The sequence below is a fragment of the Anomaloglossus baeobatrachus genome, chromosome 8 (genome assembly GCF_048569485.1).
Source record: "Anomaloglossus baeobatrachus isolate aAnoBae1 chromosome 8, aAnoBae1.hap1, whole genome shotgun sequence".
NCBI lineage: Eukaryota > Metazoa > Chordata > Amphibia > Anura > Aromobatidae > Anomaloglossus > Anomaloglossus baeobatrachus.
Window position 1 is genome coordinate 208,077,007 of NC_134360.1, and position 12,044 is coordinate 208,089,050.

General features: G+C 46.5%; 2 protein-coding genes across 2 annotated transcripts in view; one reads left to right on the forward strand and one right to left on the reverse strand.

The window, feature by feature from the left end:
* Positions 1-1,139: 1,139 nt before the first annotated feature.
* On the reverse strand, positions 1,140-6,509 carry TCEANC2 (transcription elongation factor A N-terminal and central domain containing 2). Its single transcript, XM_075320124.1, has 4 exons — positions 6,367-6,509; positions 4,548-4,689; positions 3,289-3,482; positions 1,140-1,792 (listed from the first exon to the last, which is right to left on the reverse strand). The coding sequence occupies exons 1-4, from the start codon at positions 6,460-6,462 to the stop codon at positions 1,604-1,606; spliced, it is 621 nt and encodes a 206-aa protein (XP_075176239.1). The 5' UTR covers positions 6,463-6,509; the 3' UTR covers positions 1,140-1,603.
* Positions 6,510-6,553: 44 nt separating this feature from the next.
* TMEM59 (transmembrane protein 59) overlaps positions 6,554-12,044 on the forward strand; it is a 68,065-nt gene continuing 62,574 nt past the window's right edge. The window contains exon 1 of the mRNA XM_075320125.1: positions 6,554-6,743. Coding sequence (XP_075176240.1) covers positions 6,573-6,743 — 171 coding nt within the window. The 5' untranslated portion in view covers positions 6,554-6,572. The remainder of the gene's footprint in view (positions 6,744-12,044) is intronic.

Genomic DNA, 12,044 nt, shown 5'->3' on the forward strand with positions numbered 1-12,044 from the left:
AATATAGGCTGGATAGTCATGTCTGTGTGTCTCTTCCAGTAATATAGGCTGGATAGTCAGGTCTGTGTGTCTCTTCCAGTAATATAGGCTGGATAGTCAGGTCTGTGTGTCTCTTCCAGTTATACAGAATGGATGTGAGGTCTGTGTGTGTCTCTCACAGTAATACAGGCTGGATGTGAGGTCTCTGTCCCTCACAGTAATATAGGCTGGATGTGAGGTCTGTGTGTATCGCTTCCAGTAATATACGCTGGATGTGAGCTGTGTGTGTGTCTCTCCCAGTAATGTAGGCTGGATGTGAGGTCTGAGTCTTTCTCCCAGTAATATAGACTGTATGTGATATCTGCGTGCCCTTCCCAGAAATATGGGCTGGATGTGAGGTATGTGTGTATCTCTTGCAGTAATATAGGCTAGATGTGAGGTCTGAGTCTTTCTCCCAGAAATATAGGCTGTATGTGAAATCTGCATGCCCTTCCCAGTAATACAGGCTGGATGTGAAGTCTATGTGTCTCTCACAGTAATACAGGTTGGATGTGAGGGCTGTGTCTCTCTCCCAGAAATACAGGCTGGATGTGAGATCTGTGCATCTCTCACAGTAACACAGGCTGGATGTGAGATCTGTGCATCTCTCACAGTAACACAGGCTGGATGTGAGATCTGTGCCTATCTAGGGTGCTGATGTCTTCACAGCTCATATCACCACAGCTCCAAATCTCCAATGATTTCCTTATAATTTATTTTCCTCCTGATCTATAGCCCATTTTCTCTGCCCTCAATAAAACTTTAGATGCTTTCCATCTCTCCACTGTAGGTCTGTGCACTTCTCCTCGCTAAGGCCGGTTTCAAATATCTGTGTTTCGTGTTCTAATCTCCTGGTCTGGAAATCCAAATTAGACAGCCTCAGAAGCATATATGAGGCTGTCAAGTTTGGGTAAGGTGTCCCACACACTAGAACGCAAAACACAGATGCCTAACACTGAGAGAAGGAAGGAGGGAGCAGAGAGTGCTCAGAACCAGGATCAAGAGTTCTGATAGATTTGTATCATGTTTTTTGCAGATCACGAGGATACAGGACTTAAAGAAGTTCTGCAGCAGCAAAATGATAGTCAAAAAAAAGAAAACAAAACAAAGCAAACACCATTTAGAAAGTTGCATTAATTTGTATTAGGAATCAAATGAACAATAACAAAATAATTGTTGTAAAGGAATTCATAGGCTAACTAGAATAAAAAAAAAAAAAATTACAATAAAAAAATATATATATATTTTTGTATCTGAGTTCTAATAATTAAAATGACATAAGCGATACTTGTCCCTTATATTTTGTACGAGGGTGTGTTTGGGTAGGATTCATGGTAATGGCGTCAGTAGAGGATCGATTGTGTTCTTGATCACCAATGATTCTTTAGTCACATTTTATTCTAAAACTTTTAGTAAAAAAATAAAAATATCAGCGGTTTCACAAATTCTCCATCGAAAATGTTCAACAGCGATAATGTGCGGTGCGTTCTTCATCTTCAGAGGATTGTGTGGGTACGGTTTACTAGCAAGGTCCGTCCGGAAGGTTTTCCACTCCTCCATATAATGTCCTTCCAGCCGCGGGATGTCACTTCTTATGTCTCTGCACTAATTGGTTGACAGGTAAAGAGCCATCTGTCACTTGAGTCCGAATCCCAGGTTTATGCTTCAGAGCGAAGACCAAGGCACGGACCGTCCTTCTGTAGTGCACACTGAGGAGTCTGGAGCTTTGGTGGAAAACTTCTCGTTCTATGCACTCAGCCAAAGCGTCACCGGCCTGATGGGCAAGCAGCACAGAAAACAATGCTTTGTGCATATTACATTACTAGCGTCATCAGATTTAGGCTACATTTAGATTGCAATACCACAAAGGAAAACCACAGTATTCAGCTAAAAATACATTTTATTGAGGATACACTTTTTTTTAAAAAAAAAAAAAAGACAAGAAATGAAAACAAAATAATCCATATACAATACACTGCAAAAATAAGCCAGTATTTAGTGATAAGTATATCAATTGAGTACTCACAATATATTACAAATAATCGTAGATACACTTAAGCTAGGGTCACACGTAGCGACGCAGCAGCGATCACGACGATGACCTGACCTTATCAGGATCGCTGCTGCGTCGTTACATGGTCGTTGGTGAGCTGTCAAACAGGCAGATCTCACCAGCGACCAGTGACCAGCCCCCAGCCAGCAGCGACGCGTGGAAGCAATGCTGCGCTTGGTAACTAAGGTAAATATCGGGTAGCCAAGCAAAGCCCTTCGCTGGTTACCCGATATTTACCTTGGTTACCAGCGCACACCGCTTAGCACTGGCTCCTTGCACTCCTAGCCAGAGTACACATCGGGTTAATAAGCAAACCTTTCTGATGTGTGTGTGTGAGAGTGAGTGTGATCTGATGTGTGTGTGTGTGTGTGTGTGTGTGTGTGTGTGTGTGTGTGTGTGTGTGTGTGTGTGTGTGTGTGTGTGTGTGTGTGTGTGTGTGTGTGTGTGTGTGTGTTCCGCCGCTGCAGGACCTTGATGCGCTCACCTGGGAGCCGGTGTACGCTGGTAACCATGCTACACAATATTAGCCGATGTGTACCATGGTTACCAGCGTACCCCGCCCCCCGCTCGCACGGGAGCCCACACCTGCGTACGCTGGCAACCCCAGCAATGCGAGGGTATGTGTCGGCTGGGTTGGCGGCGTACGCTGATGTGGGCTCCAGGGGGTACAGCACTCACCTGGGAGTCGGGGCTCAGTGTCGGTTCGGGGAATACGTGCGGGGGGCGGGGCCAGAGCGAGCGTGCAATGCGTGAGGGGGGCGGTGCGTGGCCGAGTTGCCAATGCGTGCAGGGGGCCGGGGCGAGAGGCCAATCCGTGTGGGGGGCGGAGCCTGGGCGAGCGGCCAATCCGTGCGGGGGGGGGGGGGGGGGTCGGAGCCGAGGCGAGCGGCCAATGAGATGCTTGTCGCGGTAAGGACAGAATTTTGGAGTAAGACAGACAGACAGAATAAGGCAATTATATGTATATATATATATATTTTATTACCTGATAAAAATCACTGCTACTACAGGAGTTCTTGTAACTTCTGCAGCCAATCACACCAGTGATTTGTACACCTGTATGTACACCATTAGCCCATTAATGTCAGTGATTGGCTGCACCAGTCACATGGATATACGTGATGTCATTGCTGCAGGGCAAGTAAACAAAGACTGAGATCCCCCCCCCCTATCTACAGGCTGCATAAAACAGACCCACTGTATACATAATCGCTTACCTCTTTGTCCAAGGCCTCACTGATCAGCCTCCTGCCGTTGCTGCGCAGCTTCTCGGTTGCAGCATCACTCCTCACCTCTATGGTGGGCTTGCAGCGCTTCTCCTGTATGAACGTTTCCCATTGGGTATGCACTTCTTTAGCGAGGTTGGATACTTCTTTGTCACCGTGTATCTGCAAGCGCTCCACTGCCTCCCCTGTAAGAGGAGAATAAAGGGTTACGTCTGACTACAAGCAAAGCAGGAAAAAAGCGCCTCACCTGCCTACAGGTTGTGTTTGGTATTGCAGCTCAGCCCCATTCACTACAATGAGCAAGGTTAATACTGTATATAGTCTAATACAGGCCTTCCAGGTGTCCCACACATCAAACGTCATCCTGGATTTCCGGAGGATCTTCAGGAATTGAAAACATTCTTTCTTTCAGATAACATTGTAAAGGTAGTCTGGGCTATAGATTGTTTGTTCAAACTTAATAAGATTATCTGTGTATGTAAAGAATCAAAATATAGATGTAGTTGCATAATTATCTGCGTCTCTACATGACAATTGCTCAGACGCCATAATATGATTCTAAGCTGTATAGTCAAGAAAGGGTTAAACCAAGGATGAGTGAACAGATGTACAAACAATGAACAGAGAAAGTATTTATGCTTATCAGTGATTTCACACAAAGAAGGAATGTGTCATCTGTGGGATGAAATGTGGGTTTTTATGTCCCTAGGCACCTCCCTGTACTGTTTTGATGTGTGAGAAAAGACAGATTGATACTTTTGTACATGTCTGAAGGTTGAACTGTAATACTAATATCTGATCTATGGAATACACGAGTTCAGACGCAAGCCTGGGCTCAATCAGAGAACATGTCCTGTGTTCATTGATATTGAGTCTCATTATATCTGTACAGATAGCTAATTTGGACCCGTCCTTTGAATTTGCCCTGAACAAAGACTCCATTAGCAGTCTTACCCACATTTCTCCCTTGACAACATGTTGCCAATTGCTCCTGTACTGGTATTACACAGGAGATCCTCCTGCTTCACCAGCATCTCAAGTCCGTACTGTATCACAACTGCTCATCCAGATCCACCTCACACCAGCAACAGATGACTGAGACTACACACCAGACCACAGGGGGGTGTACTCTGTAATGTTGGACACACACAGCTCTGCATTGGAGTTGGACATATAAAACGGTAAGCTATATATAATCACAAGAATAAGTCACAAATATGAATTTCAGGCATAAAAATGGTACCTTTTACCTATTTTAGTGGAACGGATCACCTCCTCCGAGGGAATCTTCTTCTTTAGTTGTGACAAAGTGTCTATCAGATTCTCCGTGGTTTGGTTCGGCAGATCCAGGATACATTTCCATCTCTTTATATCTTCCAGAACGACAACCCTCTATATGAAGAAGAAAGAAAGACACAGACTGACATACAGGAAGGAAAAAAGTCCGGCAAAGTGGTCTGTTGTGAAACTTTCCACTTAGTAAGGCTGGGGACAAAAACAGAACCTGCAAGTAAACAACTAGTGAGGAACTACAAGTCCCAGCAACTATCCAACTGCTGGGAGCTTCTAATCCCAATATGCTGACATTACCTATTCAACTGCTGGGGAACTACATGTCCAAATATATTAACATCAGCTATGTAGTGGCTGGGAACTAGAAGTCCCAGCATGTTAACTATAGCTATGTAACTGTTGGGGGAACCACAAGTTCCATCATGCAGCCTGCAGTGGAGAACCACAAGTTCCATCATGCGGTCTGCAGTGGAGAACTACAAGTTTCAGCATGCACTCTGCAGTGGAGAACTACAAGTTTCAGCATGCACTCTGCATTGGAGAACTACAAGCCCCAGCATGCAGTCTGCATTGGAGAACTACAAGCCCCAGCATGCAGTCTGCATTGGAGAACTACAAGCCCCAGCATGCAGTCTGCATTGGAGAACTACAAGCCCCAGCATGCAGTCTGCATTGGAGAACTACAAGCCCCAGCATGCAGTCTGCATTGGAGAACTACAAGCCCCAGCATGCAGTCTGCATTGGAGAACTACAAGCCCCAGCATGCAGTCTGCATTGGAGAACTACAAGCCCCAGCATGCAGTCTGCATTGGAGAACTACAAGCCCCAGCATGCAGTCTGCATTGGAGAACTACAAGCCCCAGCATGCAGTCTGCATTGGAGAACTACAAGCCCCAGCATGCAGTCTGCATTGGAGAACTACAAGCCCCAGCATGCAGTCTGCATTGGAGAACTACAAGCCCCAGCATGCAGTCTGCACTGGAGAACTACAAGCCCCAGCATGCAGTCTGCACTGGAGAACTACAAGCCCCAGCATGCCGTCTGCACTGGAGAACTACAAGCCCCAGCATGCCGTCTGCACTGGAGAACTACAAGCCCCAGCATGCCGTCTGCACTGGAGAACTACAAGCCCCAGCATGCAGTCTGCACTGGAGAACTACAAGCCCCAGCATGCAGTCTGCACTGGAGAACTACAAGCCCCAGCATGCGGTCTGCACTGGAGAACCACAAGCCCCAGCATGCAGTCTGCACTGGAGAACTACAAGCCCCAGCATGCAGTCTGCACTGGAGAACTACAAGCCCCAGCATGCCGTCTGCACTGGAGAACTACAAGCCCCAGCATGCAGTCTGCACTGGAGAACTACAAGCCCCAGCATGCAGTCTGCACTGGAGAACTACAAGCCCCAGCATGCAGTCTGCACTGGAGAACTACAAGCCCCAGCATGCAGTCTGCACTGGAGAACTACAAGCCCCAGCATGCGGTCTGCACTGGAGAACCACAAGCCCCAGCATGCAGTCTGCACTGGAGAACCACAAGCCCCAGCATGCGGTCTGCATTGGAGAACCACAAGTTCCATCATGCGGCCTGCATTGGAGAACCACAAGTTCCATCATGCGGCCTGCAGTGGAGAACTACAAGTTCCAGCATAGTTAACTTTAGGGAACCACAAACCCCAGCATATACCATGTTGTTATCTTTGGCTGCACAGTCAGTAGTGTGGACCTGTACGTGTCAGCCTTCACTATATGGTGTCCAGTTTCACCTCAGACTCTTACCTTCAGGGAGTGCAGAGTGGCCTGAGCCTTGTGTTTCCCCTTCCCGGTGTCTTGCGCCGCCCGCGGTTTCGGGTTTCGGATCACGAACCTGTCCATGCTTCCACTCTTCCGTACACTTTCTTCCCATTCCGTACAAAAGTCTCGTCTCTTAGTGATGACGTTTGTAAACAACTTTGTGGGCGGAGCTGAGGAACCACCTACTCCGGATGTTGACTACCGGGAGGAGAAAGATGGCGGCCGCGAAGGTGATCTGGGGGCTTGCGCTATTGCTATGTTGCACTTTGGGAGCTCGGGGGTCGCTGGACACCGCCCTGGGGGACAGCTCGTCCTGCCATCAAGTCTGTGAGGGCACCTACCCCCTCCATACATACCCGGAGGTAAGAGCAGCGCCCGCCGCCACCCAGCCCGTCCTGTGCAAGCAGTGCCGGGGCCGCAGCACGTCCTGTCCCCCACACTGCAGCTGTTGCTCTCTGATATCAGCCGTACTGGGACTAAAGTGATTTTCAATGGATTATTTTAATGGAAGAATAGGAATCGCCCTGCCCAACATCACTGGGGGTTATATTGTATTATATAGTGCGTGTATATAGTATATTATACAAAGTGAGTATATAGATGTGTGTGTGTGTGTAATATATATATATATATATATATATATATATATATATATATATATATATATATATATATATATTATACTAGAAGGTGGCCCGATTCTACGCATCGGGTATTCTAGAATTTACGTATTGTGTAGTTAATGTATGATTTTTGATATATATATATGTTGTGTGTAGTTACCAAGTGTTTGTGTAGGGGCTGTACATGTTCTGGGTGTGGCGGGGGGTGAGAGCGGTGTTGTATGTGTGTTGCGTTGTTTGTGGAGCGCTGTGTGTCTGTAGCGTTGTGTGTGTGTGTGTGTTGCGCGGTTTGTGTGGGTGTGGTGTGTTTTGGGGGGAGGTATGTTTTGTGCAATGTGTGTGTGTGTTGCGTGGTATGTGCGTATATTTATCTATGCCGCGGTGTTTGTGTGTTGGGTGTTGTGTGTGTGTGTGTGTGCAACGTTGTCTGTGTGTGTGGGTGTCTGTGTAGGGCGGTGTTTGTGGTTCCCAGTGTGTGTGTGTGTGTGTGTGTGTGTGTGTGTGTGTGTTGGGGGGAGGTGTGCACCTCCCATCGTGCTCCATCCCCCATGCTGCGCACCCCCCATCGTGCTCCATCCGCCATGCTGCGCACTCCCAAACGTGCTCCATCTGCCATGCTGTGCACTCCCAAACGTGCTCCATCCGACATGCTGTGCACTCCCAAACGTGCTCCATCCGACATGCTGTGCACTCCCAAACGTGCTCCATCCGCCATGCTGTGCACTCCCAAACGTGCTCCATCCGCCATGCTGTGCACTCCCAAACGTGCTCCATCCGCCATGCTGTGCACTCCCAAACGTGCTCCATCCGCCATGCTGTGCACTCCCAAACGTGCTCCATCCGCCATGCTGTGCACTCCCAAACGTGCTCCATCCGCCATGCTGCGCACTCCCAAACGTGCGCCAATACGTGCAGGGTGCCGGGGCGAGAGGCCAATCCGTGTGGGGGGCGGAGCCTGTGCGAGCGGCTGGCCAATCCGTGTGTGGGGGGAGCCAAGGCGAGCGACCAATCCGTGCCGGGGGGCGGGGCCATGGCGAGGCCAGCGGCCAATCCGCTTTGTGTCACCGTAAGGACACAATTTTGGAGCAAGACAGACAGAATAAGGCAAATATATATATATATATATATATATATATATATATATATATATATATATATATATATATATATTATAATTTTTATTTCTATTTTTTAATTATATAACATTTTATAGTTGTGTGTGTGTCTATATAGTATAGCATTGTATTATATAGACTATATCATATATCTATGTATGTGTGTGTGTATATACTGCACGACCGTGATATATATAATTATTTACCTGCAGAATCCTAGCATATGACATTTTTCCTGTTTTTTTTTTCATGCTCACTACTGCCTCACTGGTGGTTGACAACTCTGTGTTGTCTGAGAAAGCTGAGCTAGGCCCATAAGCTGTCAATCAGCAGTGATGGAGGCGGGGCATGCTAAACCAGTGGGTGGGGCGGTGTGCTGAGCCTCTTGGCCACCCCCAGAGTGCACCACACAGCCGAATTAACATATTTCAATTAACTATTTCTGCAGAATAAAGGCATCGACTAAATCTAAAAAAAAACAAAAAAAAAAACGCCAGTTTTATATGGACTATATAACTTATAATGCTATGCGCTTACTTTATACAGTCAGTGTGGGCCGACAAACGTTTTTCATTAGTATATAAAGAAAATCAGTCTCCTTTGAAGATCACCTGTGGCTGGGCTTCACAGGAGTACCAAGATGGCAGCACCAGAGGTCTTCAGCAGGCCCTGGATGCCGTGGCAACCCATCTTCACCCCGTGATTGACTGCCAAAACTCTGCTGTATAACACAGCAGCCTGCTCCATTCACCTGCTACATGATGTAATAGTATGTCCTAGATTGGGTACAGGATTCATTTAAGAAGATAAATAAACTTGTGTTAATTTTACTGCAGCAATGATCTTCCTTACAGCCCCGTGACCGCTGCAGCCAATCACTGTCCTCAGTGTATGTCACAGGATGATAGAGATCATGATTGCTCAGGGTGTTTTCTTTGTCATTGTTGGTATTCAATTTAAGAAGTTTTTCTGTTAGCCCTATTTTTTTTTTTATAGTATACAATATACATTCCTTAACTACTCCTCTTAATGCACCTTTTGGGTACAGCATTTAAAGCAAGTATTTATAGTGTCTTTATGATGAGTTTTATATCAGTCAGTTAGATATACTTAGACCTCATAAAGTAAAACTGTACAGCCATCATTTCTTCGCATTACGGGAGCTCCCCAGTTCTGTCTGAGACTTCTCTTCACAGGTTATCTGGATTGTGATACCACAGATATTAACTCCCTGTATCCATAAATTTATAGAGGCTTTCCAATGCAATTTTATTGATGGTCTAAATAGGATAGGTCATCCATATATAATTTGGAGGGGGGGTTAGGATCCCCCCCCAATCAGCTCTTCCCAACTCCACCGATAACCACTTAACACTTGCTGACTTTGTGGCTGCTCAGCTCCACAACTGTACATCCAGCCACCGAACAGCTAATCTGTGGGGGTGCAGGGTGCAGTCTCCCACTCATCTGATATTGATCGCGTAGATATTCCAGAATACTGTATATAAGAGTTAACTGGTGGTGGCCGCAGCTTGTAAAGGAAAAACCTGGGGACAGGTTCCCTTTAAAAAGACAACCCATTGTTCACAGTGTGCATCTATCAAGTGCCCCAGCACACAGGAGTAAAGGCCACGTCTCACTAAGCAACATCGCTGCTGAGGCACGACTTTTGTGATGTAGCAGCGATGTTGCTAGTGATGTTGTTGTGTGTGACATCCAGCAACAACCTGGCCCCTGCTGTGAGGTCGCCGGTTGTTGCTGAATGTCCTGGACCATTTTTTAGTTGTTGCTCTCCTGCTGTGAAGCACACATCGCTGTGTGTGACAGCGACAGAGCAACAACTGAATGTGCAGGCAGCAGGGAGCCGGCTTCTGCGGACGCTGGTAACCACGGTAAACATCGGGTAACAAAGAAGCCCTTCCCTTGGTTACCCGATATTTACCTTCGTTACCAGCGTCCGCCGCTCTCACGCTGTCAGTGCCGGCTCCTGCTGCCTGCACACATAGCTGGAGTACACATCAGGTAATTAACCCGATGTGTACTCTGGCTAGGAGTGCAGGGAGCCAGCGCTAAGCGGTATGCGCTGGTAACCAAGGTAAATATTGGGTTGGTTACCCGATATTTACCTTAGTTACCAAGCGCAGCATCGCTTCCTCGCGTCGCTGGGGGCTGGTCGCTGGCGAGATCTGCCTGTGTGACAGCTCAACAGCAACCCGTGTAGCGACGCTCCAGCGATCCCTGCCAGGTCAGGTTGCTGGTGGGATCGCTGGAGCGTCGCTTAGTGTGACGGTACCTTAATTTAATAGATCAGAAGACCTCAGAGGGTCTAGAAGAAGATAAGGGGAAGAAAAAAGACATATACTACTATAAAACCCCCGTCACATTTAGCGACTTACCAGCGATCCTGAAAACGATGCGACCTGATAAGGATCGCTGGTGAGATGTCACAAAGTCAGACCTTACCAACGACTCAGTAATGATCCAGGTCGCAGTAGTGACCTGTATAACGATCTCTGCTGTCATTGGGACCCTGTCACACAGTGTCAAACACAGCGATGCCTCCTGCGCAGCAGGACATCGCCTTTGAAGAAAATGGTCCAGGACATTCAGCAACGACCGGTGACCTCACAGCAGGGGCCAGGTCGTTGCTGGATGTCACCCACAGCGACATCACTAGCAACATCGCTGTTGCGTCACCAAAACCATGAGTCAGCAGCGATGTCTGTAGCGATGTCGCTAAGTGAGACGTGGCCTTAACTCCGAGAGAAGAGATGAGTATGATTGAGGGGACATATTTGTGTGAGAACTCTGCAATAGGTGATCTTTTTCCAGCACCCATGACGGCACCACGATGTAAGGGTGCCGTCATGGGTTCAGAAAAAACACATTACCGGTAAGTAATTACGTATTTTTCCAGCACCCATGACTGCACCCTTACATCGTGGTGCCGTCATGGGTTCAGAAAAAAACACATTACCGGTAAGTAATTACGTATTTAATAATGGAAGAGAGATGGACCCAGCCTATTGCACCGCCACAGATCCGTATATCCCTGGAGGGCAGGAATTCATAGAAGGACTTAAAGGTTTTAGCACAAATGCAGTTATTGGAAATGAATATGGTTAGCCCTAAAAAGTGCAAACTGATGCAATATGTAGCAGGTGAAAATGCCATGCCCCGATCATTAGAATTTAGGTCATTAATGAAGGTGTGTGTCATGCTTAGAACTGTCCCAGATGAGAAATAGGGCATCTATATATAATTTGTAGATTTCCATGCTCTCAGTATAGATTCTATTGTATATAAACTGATTCTCAAATACTTCCATGAAAAGGTTTTGCATAACTGGGCGCTACTTTTGAACCCATTGTGGTTTCACGTGTCTGATGGTAATGGGTCCCACAGAACGTGAAGCAGTTACGGTATTTTTGAGGATGGATGATAGTCCTTCATGTAGGAAAATTTTTTTAATTTTTTTTTGTCGGTCAGAAAGTCTATCATCTATGAGCAAATATTTTTTGAAACGCATAAATCCAATGTCAGGGGTGATATTGGAGATTGGAGCCACGTCCATGTCTGCGAGTATGTGACGGGGTCCATTTCACAGTTTGTGCTACAGTGATAAGTGAGCTAGATAGATGGGTGACTTTAATTCTCATTATTTTATCAATATATGCAGCCAAATTACTCGTTAAGGAGCAAATCCCAGAGATAATGGGTCTGCTGGAGGATTAAATATGTCTTTATGAATTTTAGGCAGGTGATAAAAGAATGGAGGAGTGGGATGTTTGACAGTAAGGAATTTATTTTCTTGTTTATTTAGAATATTATTCTTATCTGCTTCAGCAATGAGTTTAATGATCTTAGACATAGGGTCCGTTTTAGGCCTCTTTCACACGTCCGTGAAAAACCACGCACGTTTTTC